The sequence below is a fragment of the Syngnathus typhle genome, linkage group LG4 (assembly GCF_033458585.1).
Source record: "Syngnathus typhle isolate RoL2023-S1 ecotype Sweden linkage group LG4, RoL_Styp_1.0, whole genome shotgun sequence".
Taxonomy (NCBI): domain Eukaryota; kingdom Metazoa; phylum Chordata; class Actinopteri; order Syngnathiformes; family Syngnathidae; genus Syngnathus; species Syngnathus typhle.
Window position 1 is genome coordinate 11,700,665 of NC_083741.1, and position 14,428 is coordinate 11,715,092.

Sequence of the window (14,428 nt, forward strand, 5' to 3'; positions counted from 1 at the left end):
TGCACTTGAATTAATGTTTGTAGCTGAGGTAGGTGCACTTGCAAGAAAAAGCCACTAGTGGGTAGTGACCATGACCCAATATTGACAAGAATTGGTTTGAGAGCAAATGGAAAAAAACAACAATTTCAAAATACTAAATGGGATGACTACCAACTTATCTGTGACAGACTTAAGACGAAGAGGGGCACCTTGACTTACAAATGTCATTTGCATAATTTCTTCCCTTGTGTTGTAAAGCCTCAGACGCATCACTACTTGAGTGAACCGAGGGGGGAAATGGAGCAGTAGTGTAATGCCCTTGCATGTGGGCAAGGGGAGCCACAGTCATTGATACACGTTTGAGGTGTTTATTGAATGGGACTAATGGTCAAATACACAAAATAAGACATTCACACTGAACTAACCACATGGTTGATGGCCAACCCGATTGACTTTACAGCTTGAAATGACTCACTCGGCTATGGCCCTTAAATCAATCAATCAATCAGTCAATCATTTATTGGCCAAGTTTGAGCATGCCAAACAAGGAATTAAACTCCGGTAGATCTCTGTACAAAGGCACGCATCAACAGACAAATATTAAATGTGTGTGTACAGCACGTGCGGGTTTTGGCTGAATTACAATTTAGAAAACCTGTTTTAATTTATTCCTCGTTCTATGATGTTTGATTATCTACAATACAGTGACTTGTGTTAATTAAAAGCACGTTTCTGAGGCATCTGGAACAGACTGATGGCATTTTAATTTCAATATGAAAAACTGATTTGATTTTGAAATATATTTACCATCTTGTTCATGGAATGAATTAAACTTGTAAGTTTAATCACAGTTTACATTTGTTTAATGATCAGTTTACTTTGTCATAATAAAATCAGTGAAACTGTTTACATTAAATAGAAGTTAAAATGACATTAAAAATACCAAATATATTACATCAAAATTAAAATTATAGATCAAAACAACTGAGTGGAGCCAATGAAAATGTCTTTTTGGTGCTATCAAAGAGTACACTTGCAGTTTGTCAACGGTGGGATATGTCATATGTCCTTTTGATTGTTCATCATCATCAGTGTGACATTGTGTCATCCTTACTCGGTGATACTGGAGCTCAAGAGGCATGGTGGTCTCACTATCTTGCGTTGTCATGTGTTGACTGATGCTTGGACGGTCAGCTCCTGGGTTCTCCTCCCTTTGTCGTCATCTTCACTCTTAACAGCGACAACAGTCAATGGGATCTTAGTGATAACATCCTCTTCTTCTTCTTTCTTAATGTGGGAGGGCTCTGGCTGCACTTCCTTCTTTTTAATGTCGGCAGTCAACTCGTGCTGCTCAGGACCAAGATCTTTTGTACCTGCACTTAAGTTGTAGACTGAACCGCTAACAGGTTTCTCTCCTGTGTGTGTCCTTGTGTGCCTTGTTAAATGTACCTTTTGAGTGAAAATCTTTCCACAAATTGAACAGGCAAAAGGTTTTTCGCCCGTGTGTGTCCTGGTGTGGCTTACTAAACTTCCCTTTACAGAGAAACTCTTGCCACAAACAGTGCAGGGAAAAGGTTTCTCACCTGTGTGTGTCCTTATGTGTGTCCGTAATGTTGCCTTCACAGAGAATTTTTGGTCACAAACTGTGCAAGCAAAAGGTTTCTCACCTGTGTGTGTTCTTGTGTGTATTCTTAAGTTGCCCTTTGCGGAGAATTTTTGACCACAAACTGAGCAGGCATAAGGTTTCTCCCCAGTGTGTGTTCTTATATGTGCATTCAGAAGTCCCTTCCAAGCAAATCTTTGACCACAGACTGAGCAAGCAAATGGTGTCTCACCAGTGTGCGTTCTTGTGTGTGTTCTTAAGTTCCCTTTTTCAGAGAATCGTTGACCACAAAATGAACAGGAAAAAGGTTTCTCCCCAGTGTGCGTTCTTGTGTGGCTTATTAAACTGGCCTTTTCAGTAAAGCTTTTACTACAGAGTGAACAGGTAAAAGGCTTCTCTCCAGTGTGTGTTCTTGTGTGTTTTATCAAATTTCCCTTTTCAGAGAATCTTTGGCCACAAAATGCGCAGGCAAACGGTCTTTCCCCAGTGTGTGTTCTCATGTGAGTCGTCAAACTACATTTTTGATTTACTATAAGACCACACACTGAGCAGGAGAAAGGTTTCTCCCCAGTGTGCGTTCTCATGTGTCTTTTCAATGATGACCTGTTGAAAAAGGTTTTGTCACACTGAGAACATTGCCTGTGTTTTTTGTCAGCGTAATCTGTCATATCACCTTTAGAGCATCCATCATCAGTTTCAGGAGAGGGTGATGATATGTCATCACTATCTGATAGTGGAGCTAAACGGCTGTCCACTTGTGATCCTTCGGAGTGGTCCCCAACACCTTCTGTTGTGGCGTGTTGACTTGAGCTGCTGCTTGGAGGCTCAGCCCCTCCCATCACCTCACTTTGACCATCGTCTTCCTCATCTTCTCTCTTCAGAAAGATGCCAGTCAATGGCAACTTGGTGATATCAGTCTCCAACTCTTCCTCTTTAATGTGGAGTGGCTCTGGCTCATTTTCCTCTTTACAATTAGGAGGCTCAGGCTCCTGCTGCTCACTAAGCTCTACAAGACACAAGACAAACGCACATTGTTTGACAAAGTCAAGTTTGTTGTCTATTAACGTTTATCTGGAACATTTTTAATTATGAGCTTCAACAGTCACTCATTTGCACTACTTTTAAAAGCACTTGAGCAGTTCAGCAATTGGAAAATTTGAATTAGCAAATTTTAGGATGATAATGTTATTCATTAAATGCCTGCGACCCTTGTGAAAATAAACGGTTCAAAAATTGGATGGACGGATACTCATTTACTTAATTGCTAGACTAATTAATTCTAAAAATATTTGATAGTGACAGCTCCATTTTTATGCTCGTTTTTCTGTCCATATATTTTTGAACTGCTGTGAATGAAGCAGCAAGTTAACCAAAAATGAATTTGCCAATCACCACAGTGCCTCAAAATGGGTTGTGGAAGGAGCACCACCAAAACTTGCCAATATGACTTCACATTGTCAACAACATCAAAACACTCACTCTTTGAGACCTCACTGTTCAGAGACGTGGTATCTAGATTATACGTGAATAGTTTAATTTAGTAGTTAAACAAGCGTAAAATTGAACTAACCTGCTCTGTGTAACACATCTTGAGGCTCGTTGAAAACGCCGTCCAATAGTTTGCGTTGTGGCTCCTTTCCTTTTGTCCAAAAAAGTTCCTCCTCGCACTCTTCCTTTACAGTTTTTGCACACATTTTCTGACGATAACCTCAACACTTCACACTCACACTTGATCTGTGCCTATCACAAGATGTGTTCTTGTCAAACAAGTCTCTTTGTTAGCGGTTAGCAAGCTAAGCTAAGCTAGAAAAAGCTTCAACAACGTGCATCGAGACGAGTTTACACGATCATGTAGATTTTATGGGAGTGGTTTTATTTCGGCAAGGTAGTGATATAATGATCTACGTCGAGGTTTCAGTAGGAGGTATAATAATTGGGGAATATTTATTTCGCGACCCGCGTGCGGTTAGCCACAACGAACACGGAAGTCAGATCAACAGCGGAAGTTGTACGACAACTTCACTTGGACAAACTTCTTCCCACTCTTACAAAAAAAAAACCAAATTCAATCAAGTCCCCTCCCCTCTGATAAATAGTGCTACGAGTTTTATCCAGACAAAAAACGTAGTTTTAGTCTGTGAAGGCTTCAGTGTGTAAAGCACTATATCCGAGACGAATTATTTGCATATGTTGGTTCCGCAAAGATGCCACCAGTGCAATTTCACTTCACATTTATCAACAAAACCAAACAATAAAACACATGCAAGGATAAAAACAAGCTTAGTTTATCCAGACACAAAGATTAAGTAAGTTTCAGTCTGTAAAGGCTTCAGTGTGTGTACAGCACTTTACCAGAGAAGCATTATTTGCATATGATGCAATATTTGTCAAACAAAGACACCACCAGTCAAAAAACAATCAAACAATAAAACGCATGCAAGGATAAAACAAGGTCAACCAAGTCAAGTCATCACACTACAACTACAATAAAAAACATGCATAGGGTAACAAACCACACTCAACATTAAATACATCTTTTGAGAAAATCAAACCACACAAACAAAAGTAGAACAAGGAGATTGTAGGCCCATAACAGATTTAGCGGATGAAGACCTTCAGACCAATCACTGACTGCAGCAGCTGCTGGGCTGCAGCCTCTCGAGCTCTTTCCAGTGTGGCCGTGTCATTGGGTCCAGGCAAAATCATAATCTGCCCTGGAAAGACTCCCAGCCCAGGGACACGTACCTTATAGTCAAAGTGGTAGACCTCATCAGGTTGAGCATAGCTGTAGATGAACTCAAATTGTGGCAGACCAAGTCCACTCACAGCACAGCAATTTTGAAGGAAAATCACTGGAGAAACTGACAATGCTGCGGTAGGCGGACATGTGGCTGATTTGGGGACCACAGGTTCTCCCACAGCTCCCCAGAAAGCAGCAGAAATGAAGGAAGGGCTTTGTGGCGCACGATGAGGCATCTGTGAGATCTCCGCCATGTGCTGTGCAAGCTCGGAAAACTTTGGAGTTGAAGCCGGGAAGCTTTCATATTTCTCAGGAAGGTGCAACTCATCGTTTACTTTCTCCCGGCACTTCCACTGGATTGAGATACATACGCCGAAGCGCTTCAGGAATGCTAGTGGCAAAAACATGCATTAGGCAAGGCAAGTTTATTAGTATAGCACATTTCGACAACAAGGTCATTCAAAATGCTTTACACAAAACATGAAAGGCGTCAAAGAAAACGTTAAAAGCATCAGGGCACAGTTTAAAACAATTAAAATCAGTAAAAATCTAAATAAAACAGGAACAGAGTTACAGTGCAGTTTGCGACATTGAAGTAGCGAAATGGTGAATACTTTAGTAATGCATACATGCCAATGGGCAGTTTTTTCCCATCCCAGTGTGTTTTGCATTGTTAAACCTGGAAATGAGTCCATCGTTTGTTTGTAGTTTCTTGAGTTCACAATCTAATACAGAATTAAACCATATGCTTGAGGAAACTATGAATGTAATGTTACTTTTCTCGTCATATTTTTGTCTAGTTGCCCCATCCAACTTTCTAGTCACTTTTTTTTGTCTGTAGTTGCTCCAGGTGAATTTTGAATAGATTGAAAACATGCTCAAATGACTCTTGATGTGAAAGGTCGCCGAGTCAATGTAAACAACCATATGTTCATCTCCTGAAGTTCCATATGAATTTGCAAGAGTTCACTCACCTTGCCCCAGTGTCTTCTTTGCAATAGAAGCCATATAGTGGGTTGAGAAGACAACTACAGCTGACACAGTCATTGTTTCAGGACCAGACATCAGAGAAAGGCTCTCAACCCCTTCTACCATTTTACGGAGTTCCTGGTAGTTAGATAATGGTGGAAAAGATGAGTAGGTTTGATCAACAGTAACATTTATACGAGTTGAACATTTCATTGGTAAACATGCCGTTTCATTTACAAAATCAGCAGATAGTGTGAAAGATGGTTGTACTTTCCTTTACATTATGAGCCAATCAGAACAACTGTCTCTTCTAACCTGAATTTCATCATTGAAAGGGAAGGGGAGGTGTCAAAAATCATTTTTATCATGGGCCACATTGTGGTTACAGTTTTCAGGGCAGTTATGGCTGTGAAACCATGTAAATGTTTATCTCATCATATTGCATATAGTACACAAAAAATGATGGAGAACTAGTTTTAGAAGTCCAGGATATTAGTTGTCCAAGTCAGTCAAGTGCAATAGCGCAACGCTAGTACTTACAGTATCGCATATGACAATTGGAAATTTTGGGACAGATTTGTGCAACAAAGTAGGTCATGGGCAAATAATCCAGCCATGTACTGAAGTGACGAAACCCTATGTGGTCGCTTCCCAGGGTTGATAAACGGAGCGTTAGTAAAAGTACAGTGCGTATTGTTATACAAAGGGAGTAAGACAACTGCAGTACCTGGAGAAGATCATCTTCCCTGATTGTGGTCGATAAAGGTGTGAGGTAGAGCTTCCTCTTCTCTGAGCTAGGGCATACAAATATACGCACACCTGGTGCAAGCATGGAACCATTTAGACAGCGTATAGCATGTTTAGCTACTTTTGCTGAGCCGTATTTGGCATAAGCAAATCCACGGTTTTGCCCGCTGAAGTTCATCATGAGTCGGAACTCCCACAGTGGGCCCACGGAGCTAAAGAGGGGAATCAGCAGGTCCTCGTACGTGTCTCGTGGGATGTGGCTGATGAAAACCTCACAGTTCAATCCCGGCAATGGGCCATCCCACACTTTTGAAGCAATGGGGGAAAAGAGAAGGTAGGTGATGATTTCATTCACTAAAGTTCTAAGAGTTTGACATGTGCCATGACAGGAAACACATTTAAAAAAACAAAAACAAAAACAGAAGTATTCATAAGCTCTACCCTTCACAGTTATGTTAACCGTGCTGGAGAAATTATTAATTTTTTTCCATTTATTCAGGCTATATGAATGGCATTTTACACCTTCTAGTTTTCTGATCGCATTTATACATTTGTCTAAGAAGCATTGTTTCACAATCAGAGGTGAAAAATCTCAAAAAGCTGTGAAAGTTAAATGAGCTTTAATCGCTTCAACAACACTTGCATTTCATCTAAATGCACACTGAGGTAATATATGATTTCATTCTCACCCTCAGGTGGTCCTCCATACTTCCGCTGACCTTTAACTTGAGTGATCTTTGTATGGGTTGTTTTAATCCAGGTTTCCAGTGCCTGCAAACGCTCAACATTCACCATCTAAGAAGTAACAAAGAAACTCCACAATGACAACCAACTCCTTGACATCTGAATCTTCATATACACACACACACACACACACACACACATACGCGTATGTACGCGTATGTACGCGCACGCGCGCACACGCACACTCAAAAGTTTGGAGTCACTTAGAAACGTCCTTATTTATGAAATAAAAACGTTATTGTTTTTCAATAACATTAAACTAATCAGGAATACACTCTATAGTACATTGTTAATGTGGTAAATGACTATTTTAGCAGCAGATATAACTAAAAAAAATAACTCAAATCTGAGCCCCTAAGCACATTTTGCACATGAGAAATCGTAAACAGCAGCCACCATATTTGTCACGCATGCAAGAACTTTTTCTTTCAGATTACAAACAATTGATGTTTTATAACGAGTAATCCACCTTTTCGCGTTCGGTTAAAAATCACCGAGATGGGAAAAACAAATCTCTTCCCTTTTATTAATAGTCAATAAAAGTTTTTTTACTGAATACAAGATCATTCGTATCCCCATGATTTGAAAGAATCGTGGACCCTTCGTCTTCGTAACCATTTTGTCAAAACAAAATGTCAAACTCTGAGATCCGACAATGGCGCAATAACAGCAATTGAACAATGCAACATAAATGCCGGAATTGGGATGGAAAACATGTCAAAACCTCTAAAATATGAAATTCTATTGAATTTTGCGGCATTTCTTGCAGCACACTTCAAAAACGAATAGCACGCGTGCTGCTTGTTATCTCTAGTTGACTCGGCCTATAAAAACTTCGCTGCCACGCGCCTCAAATTAAGACTATTGGCCAGCCAACTGAATACAATTAACCAAAGAGGAAACGGTTTCCAAAGCATCCGCAGGTAAGGGTACTTTTGTAATAGGTAAAAAAACAATAATTACTACCTGGATTTTGTTGTCCATCTTTTACGGTGCTTTATATCCAATTAATAGTTGCGCCTAGCCTGGAGAGCCTGCAAAGCCTGAGGTGGAGTCAACATAGTGGCACAACTTGCAGGTCTCGACTGGAGCGATGTATTATGGGTAGGGTCTTTTTTTAATTTGGCTCCCGAGCAGCGTTTAATATAAAGTGGAAAGCAAGGGAGAAAGCTGTTATTTTGACAAATTTAACCATTGGAACGTCTGTGCTTTTTATTTTATGTATTCTAAACATGTCATTTAATGGTCCTACTCAGAGCGCCCGCTGGACCGAGCAGCGTCAGCGCGAGCCTGCGACACCTTGATCGGGAAGTAAAAAGAGGCAGGTAGACAATTTCTTTCGTGAGGGCTCAAGCAGCTGAAAGACGGTTCTATTCGATGTGTTACGACCCAAAGCATATTACTGAGCTGCTGAGAAATTAAATGCGCAAAGTAGTGGTGTGCAATACTGATTTATTTTGTATTGATCCGATAGTGCGCATAAGGCCAATATCTCCGATATTGATACTTAACAAAAATTCTAACAACGACGAAGCCAGCAACATAATATTGACAAGATCGATATAGGTCACGCTGAGAAGTTTGTCCTTTCGAGCGAGGAATCAAGTTGTTGGAAGTTTATCCAACTCTCCAATGAAATCATTTCTGATTTAAAAAAAATAATAAAATAAAGACAAATGCACATGTGGTTCGTCTTTATTGCCTAAGAGTACAAAAGCAACAGTCAGGATTTGTAATAAAGTCCCAACCATTAACATATTTCATATATTCACCATGACAATGCACCCACCTCAACTGGCTTTTCAGTAATAGAATTTCAAGGTCTGTTTTAATAATCTGCCTGAGGTACACCCCGTACAACTCCTTAACTGGGAAGGAAACATGGCCGGCACTTAATTCCTACAATTCTACATACAGATTTAACATGGTATTGACTGAAAATCTCACTGTGTCAAGCTGTGCTGTTGTGGTTGATGGACCCTCTGGTAGTGCCCAGCCATGTTCTGTTGAAGGACAAGAATGAGCTAGTTTGTCCATTATCTTTGCTCATATCATTATTATTATTATCTATTCAGTGTACATGTCAAACTCCAAATTCCACTCGAGAATGTAAATGAATGTGCACTGCCAGTAGCTATACATAATATTAAGACACACTTCCAGTAGGTCCCTCCGGATCGCTCCCTGTGGCAGCAGACAGTGTTTCTTCATCATCATCCTCTTCCTCCTCCGGTGTGAGTGTGACAAAAAGAACTATCAGTGCGCTAACACACACACACACACACACTACCTGATAAAGTGTGTGTCAGCTGTTGAAGCTAGTGGTCATGATTCTTTGGGAGGACGTGTATTTTGAGGAGGAGGTGGCGTCCGACCGAGACTTGTACGTTAACGCCAAGGACCACAGGAACACAAAGGCCCCTTAGAGAGAAATCAATAAAATACAATAATCAATAATATGTGCAGCTAGAGAGGGATCAATAAAATACATTAGTCAATAATATGTGTAGACTTTGAACCACTGGTTCTCAAGGCATGGCAGTCAGCAAAATAATGGTAATAAGGGTCCCTGGCCTAAAAGGTGGACAACACCCGTACCTTACTGCTGTTTGCTTTTCCTTGACTCACCTTGCACGGAGTTGAGCACGGTGAAGATGTAGATTCCTGGCAGGGAGACGTAGGTGGCGCTAGACAGTCCAAAAGGTAAGCCCAGCACACAGCTGAGGCCCAGCACGGTCACGCAGTCCTTCCACAACCTGCTGGTCTTCTCCCTGGCGCCATTCGGCCCGCCGCCTGCTCGCAGCCTCCACAACTTGAAGACTACCAGGCCCAACATGCAGGAGTTGAAGACCACCACCAGGCACGGGAAGACCATCGTGGTGGCATAAATGACTGCTTGCCTATGAATGAATTTGTTGTTCATCCAGCACCTGTTGGTTTGTAGAATGAGTGCACTGAGAAACTGGAGCTACAAAACAAGAAAAAAACTGGAATGTAGAATAAAATAATTTAGGCATCTCTAAAGGTTTAGCATTTTTTTGGATTGCAAATGATTTATCAAAGAATAGACTATGTGTTTTCCACATTACAAACATCAGTGATGAGGTTGCTGCCTAACTTACAGCTGCATTGTTGAATTATTGTAGTTGTCAGAGTCCCACAATTTCAGCGTGTATTTGCCATAAACACCAGACGCTCCACAAATCAAAGCGATCAGTGTGGGCATACCTGAAGAGAAAGAAAAAAAAAAACCCTTATTGTTGCTTTAAACATGTCAATGTGAACAAAATAAGTGTTTTGACTGCGCATGTAAGGAATAAAGCTATGTCCAAGAAAATGTCATTCTTGATAGTGGATTTTTTTTTTACCTACGTATTGTCTGGTTGGTCTAGATTAGAATCGATCCTTGGCGATAAAAAGAAGTAGACTGTCGTTTTGGAAAGCCTGCGGTTTATGTTGTGACCCATGTCGGACAACCTAGGTCTTCTGCATTCCTTACCCCAGCCCACCACGCTGAGTTTGAGCAGGTATCTCCTGATGTAGATGTTGAAGACACGCACCAGCAGGAGGTACAGGTGGAAGCCCTCCAAGGCCGACCAGCAGACAGTGGCCAGCAGAGACCAGTGCAGAAGGAAGCCCAGAGCCCCGCAGAACCAGTCGGTCTGCTGCTCGCCGAGCCTCCAGGCCCACAAGCAGCAGAGCAAGAAGCAGAGGTGCAGGCACAGCAGCGCCGCCGTCAGGTGCATGTGCAGGCCGATGGCTCTTTCTGGCTGCTGCTTGCTGAGTGAGACAAACATCATTAGCTCAATGGTTGCCAAACTGGAGTCTCTGGATCCTCGGGGGTGGTCGAAATTATTACCTTGATACCAAATGTTTGATAAATGCTGTATGAAATTACTTGATAATCAAAGTGCTTCTTTAATTTGAAGTAAAGTGAAGAAAAAGTTGAAGAACTGACTTTACACACGAGTAGATGATCAAGCTGATGATGGTGAAGATGACGGAGAGCGCTGATCCCACGTAAGTGATCAAACTCAGGTTGAAGGCGTCTTCTTCACTCAGTGAGAGATCAGGGTTCTGTTCAAAGAAAAGCTCAGGCTGTATTATATTCTCTTTGAGGATGACTGGAACTATCTTAATGTTTTCAAAAATATTCACGTTAGGTTAGCTTAAACGTTCACACGTTTTTTGCAATTGCATTACTTGTAGCGGAGGAAATTTAGCAAAAAATAAATCAAATCTGGCGAGCATGAAACCCTTGAGTTTAATGTTTTCCAAACAATGTTCCTGATAAACAAACAAACAAATAAATAAATATATAAATAAATAAAAAATGTGACATGCATGTGTGTGACAAATGATGTAGTGTTTGTGTGTGTGTGATATTTTCATGATGATTTTTACCACAAGTACAGCAAAGAAGCTCAAATGGTTGCAACGACAAATAAATTCATTGCCAGCGTTACTGGTGATACAGCCGAATGTGCTCCAGTGACCTAGAAAAGAGAAAATGCAAATACATCAGCGTGAGGGGTGGCGCTTGGAGATGAAGACATGAAGCAGATGTCAGCGCCCACCAGTTCCGTCTTCCTCATTTATCTCCTCCCAGAACACACAAATCCCGTTGGCAACCTGAAAGATTTGTTCAAAAAGTTAGAAAACAACTTAGGACAGGGACCCCTGGTTGGTTGTTACCTTCTTGTTGTGTTTGAAGGTCATGGTGATGGGTTCTGAGAGGTTCTGCAGCGGGTTTAAACCTGCCTGCACCACCAGGACAGTCCCTCCCAACACTGTGCCTGGAGGGCCAGGAAGGAATCTTCTTCGTTTTGGGGGCTATGGAATCAGAAAGATTGTCTGTAATGTCTTTAAGGTTTGAAATTTCCAATGGGTACAGATTATCTTTATTATCAGATTATTATTCAATGGAATGCGTGCTGCATAGTAGAGCTTTGGAAAGTGCTTCTATGCTTTGCATTCGAACAAAGTTTAACTTCACATTTTGGGGCTTAATGTAATGGACGCTCTCTCGTGCTGACCTTGAAATATGCGCTGTCAAGCACAGTGACCACCACCACCACCAGGTCCGTGGACTCGGGTGCTGTGCTTCTCTGGAGGGCTGACGATGGGATGTGAACACCATGTTCTGGAGTTGGGCGCTCCCTGCTCTGATATTCATTCAAGAACCATTTTTTTTACCATCAATAATGTGAGTCAATTGCAACAAAGTTTTACTTCTCATTCCTTTTCGAACATGAAATGAAATCATCATTGCGTAATGTCGATTGTAACATTCGTGCCAGATCAAACCTCACTTTAATTAAAACTGTAAAACTAATGCCATTCCTGATTTAAGTGACTCATTGAAGAACATTTGTGACTGAATTTCAATATAGGTGCCTGACTGAATTGATTATGACATTGATGCCTGGTTTTAAGCATGATTGAGTCAATTAGTAATAGCCATGATAAACAGCAAGTCAAGGTTCTCTGATCGGTGAGCAACGGTCAAAATAAAATAAAAGCACATAAGAAATCATCTCACCTCTTCGGAAGGGTCGACCGTCCTAAAAATGAAGCTGCTCCCACCTCGTCCTCTTGGTTTGCAATTTACAATCTGCTGCTTATAACATCTTCAAACATAAAAGTGACACAATATAACATCATGGCTTCATAAACTTCAGTGCCATTTAGGGCAACACTAAAATGTTGTGGTCTAAAATTGAGGGGATGTTGTTTTAATTTATTTGACCATACAATAGTTAACTTTTTTTTTTACATATGTTTGACAACGAAGAAAATTGAGTACCAAGTGAGACATATTTTGTATCACTTCTGTGTTTCCTACGCCTACACTCTACTTCAAAAGGTTGAGTCATAATTTTTGTTCGCTTTTTATTTCATCTTGTTCTACACATACATCATAATGTATGATTTCTTTTTTTAGTCCACTTTTTAATTTTTTTTCCAATATGCTCATTCTAGTTTATGTTACAATGAAACATAAACCAGTTATGATGTTTTCTAATAGTTTACAAAGAAAATACAGCAACCTTGTTTAATTTGCCCTTTCAAAAATTGAATGGTGGATTTAAGGATTGAACCTGCAGTGGGAACACTGTAGAATGTTGGCACTCCATTTACACTTGTGGTATTGAACATATGTGCGAATGCACTTTAAGGAGATTACCTGATCCAGGAACTTTGAGCAAGGCATTTAGAGAGCACGTCTTCACAGTCTGTCACAGAGAACGGGAAAAAAAAGAAAGTTGGAAAGGTCAGAGGCATTGAGAAGAAATGCTAAGATTTGGGATAAGGTCAACTCAGACTTGCTCTCTGTAAATTGGTTGTTCTCTTTGGGACAGTTGGTGATCTGCCCAATAGTGGTAAAGATACTGTTGGACTCCACGCAATCTGAACACCAAGGCCAAAGAGAAGATTACGCGGGAGGGAAAAGTAGAGCCCCCCAGGCCACATAAGGCACAAGTCACATCTCTACATTTCTAACTCATTAGAAGAATACAATAACTCAGCTCAAGTGTTTTCATAGCGCACTTTAAAACAACCACTGCTGCACAAAGTTCTGTTCATGGAGCCAGACAACAACAAACAGTTAAAAACAACAAAGACAAGAAAAAACATTAAAATAAACTTACTTGAGTTACTTATTATATACATATACTATTTTTTTAATTGAATGACCTGGCACATCTGACCATTTTCCAAAACAAAAGTAGTACACAAAAGTTTGGAGACAAACTCACCCTCATCGGCGTAAGACAACGCGAGCCAGAAGAGGAGGACAAGCACTTGCATCACGGGACCCCAATCTAATAACGACATGTCCTGGTGTGATGCCTGTCAACAGTGTCACATCACTAAAATGAAACTGCTAGTGAGTGGGGTAGGACAGGATGTGATGCACTTTTGTTTGGGTCAGATCTGCAGAAAATTTCGTGCACAATCTGATAGCAACGTGAGACTCAATGATTCTCCCACTTTCGTCTGTCAACCATAGCTTGGGATTCTTTTTTCCCCTTCATATTTAAAATTCTTACGGGATTCAGGAGTACACGTAGTAGTGATGTTTATATGCCGTTTTACAAAGAATCCTGGGAAAACGTTCTCCCAAACCAAAAGTATGAGAACAGCAGCTTTTCATTACTTTCTGTCGGCTATCTAGCAAGAAAAAGAAACCACTGATTAAACAAACGTCCAGAAAAGATGTAGACTTTGGCGTGCAAGTGTAATATTAGAGAAGAACAAAGAGGAAGTTTCGAAACGCGTCATGCTCAGAAAAAGCCACAGAAAAAAAGCCACACTTGGCTGGCTAAGCGAAACTCGAAGCACATCCTCTTTGAGTGCGCAAGAGCACAGCCATTTCCAAACGTCACCTCAGAAACCTCAAGTAGGCTTAGAGTATGGTACACATTTTTCATATTCAGGATGATACCAAAACATTTAACTTTAAATGTCAAACCAAAAAATATTACTACTTATTACAGAAAGGTGTGTGTGTATGGGGGTTAGGGTATGTGCGTGCGTGCGAGGCGTTTCTGATGAAATTGTATGTGATGTATTTCCATGTGAGTGAGAGGTAGATTTTATTTCCGTTATACATGTTTCTTGGCCCAAGAGAAGACAAAAGT

At 40.7% G+C, this 14,428-nt stretch overlaps 3 protein-coding genes across 8 annotated transcripts; all 3 read right to left on the bottom strand.

Annotated features, from left to right (window-relative positions):
- Nucleotides 1–333: 333 nt before the first annotated feature.
- LOC133153277 (gastrula zinc finger protein XlCGF8.2DB-like) lies at nt 334–3,587 on the bottom strand. Of its 3 annotated transcripts, XM_061277470.1 has the most exons (3): nt 3,153–3,587; nt 2,256–2,588; nt 2,047–2,185 (listed from the first exon to the last, which is right to left on the bottom strand). In XM_061277470.1, the coding sequence occupies exons 1-3, from the start codon at nt 3,274–3,276 to the stop codon at nt 2,175–2,177; spliced, it is 468 nt and encodes a 155-aa protein (XP_061133454.1). In that variant the 5' UTR covers nt 3,277–3,587; the 3' UTR covers nt 2,047–2,174. The 3 variants fall into 3 exon arrangements, with proteins under 3 accessions (XP_061133452.1, XP_061133453.1, XP_061133454.1); XM_061277468.1 differs by having other exon boundaries at nt 334–2,588; XM_061277469.1 differs by lacking the exon at nt 3,153–3,587 and having other exon boundaries at nt 334–2,185; nt 2,256–2,393.
- A 322-nt stretch (nt 3,588–3,909) lies between these two features.
- Nucleotides 3,910–6,856, bottom strand: dnd1 (DND microRNA-mediated repression inhibitor 1). Its single transcript, XM_061277475.1, has 4 exons — nt 6,728–6,856; nt 6,019–6,344; nt 5,297–5,429; nt 3,910–4,713 (listed from the first exon to the last, which is right to left on the bottom strand). The coding sequence occupies exons 1-4, from the start codon at nt 6,831–6,833 to the stop codon at nt 4,181–4,183; spliced, it is 1,098 nt and encodes a 365-aa protein (XP_061133459.1). The 5' UTR covers nt 6,834–6,856; the 3' UTR covers nt 3,910–4,180.
- A 1,605-nt stretch (nt 6,857–8,461) lies between these two features.
- Nucleotides 8,462–14,011, bottom strand: LOC133153275 (adhesion G protein-coupled receptor G3-like). 4 transcript variants are annotated; one of them, XM_061277457.1, is made up of 13 exons: nt 13,544–14,011; nt 13,113–13,193; nt 12,970–13,018; nt 12,325–12,412; nt 11,819–11,947; nt 11,478–11,615; nt 11,360–11,414; nt 11,187–11,278; nt 10,741–10,859; nt 10,282–10,562; nt 9,905–10,010; nt 9,411–9,712; nt 8,462–9,203 (listed from the first exon to the last, which is right to left on the bottom strand). In XM_061277457.1, the coding sequence occupies exons 1-13, from the start codon at nt 13,620–13,622 to the stop codon at nt 9,088–9,090; spliced, it is 1,635 nt and encodes a 544-aa protein (XP_061133441.1). In that variant the 5' UTR covers nt 13,623–14,011; the 3' UTR covers nt 8,462–9,087. The 4 variants fall into 4 exon arrangements, with proteins under 4 accessions (XP_061133441.1, XP_061133443.1, XP_061133444.1 ...); XM_061277459.1 differs by having other exon boundaries at nt 13,109–13,193; nt 13,544–14,010; XM_061277460.1 differs by lacking the exon at nt 13,113–13,193 and having other exon boundaries at nt 13,544–14,006.
- Nucleotides 14,012–14,428: the final 417 nt, after the last annotated feature.

Bases quoted from the DNA above. Each gene is read 5' to 3' on its own strand.
- dnd1 (XM_061277475.1), bottom strand. From the start codon at position 6,833: ATGGTGAATGTTGAGCGTTTGCAGGCACTGGAAACCTGGATTAAAACA. The intron at 6,345-6,727 runs GTGAGAATGAAA...TTGCTTCAAAAG, and splicing joins GTATGGAGGACCACCTGAGG to TGTGGGATGGCCCATTGCCG. The intron at 4,714-5,296 runs GTGAGTGAACTC...TTTTGCCACTAG, and splicing joins AAAGAAGACACTGGGGCAAG to CATTCCTGAAGCGCTTCGGC.
- LOC133153275 (XM_061277457.1), bottom strand. From the start codon at position 13,622: ATGTCGTTATTAGATTGGGGTCCCGTGATGCAAGTGCTTGTCCTCCTC. The intron at 11,279-11,359 runs GTGGGCGCTGAC...TCTCTTTTCTAG, and splicing joins AAATGAGGAAGACGGAACTG to GTCACTGGAGCACATTCGGC. The intron at 10,860-11,186 runs GTAAAAATCATC...TTCTTTGAACAG, and splicing joins GCTTCTTTGCTGTACTTGTG to AACCCTGATCTCTCACTGAG.
- LOC133153277 (XM_061277468.1), bottom strand. From the start codon at position 3,276: ATGTGTGCAAAAACTGTAAAGGAAGAGTGCGAGGAGGAACTTTTTTGG. The intron at 2,589-3,152 runs GTTAGTTCAATT...TGTGTCTTGTAG, and splicing joins AGATGTGTTACACAGAGCAG to AGCTTAGTGAGCAGCAGGAG.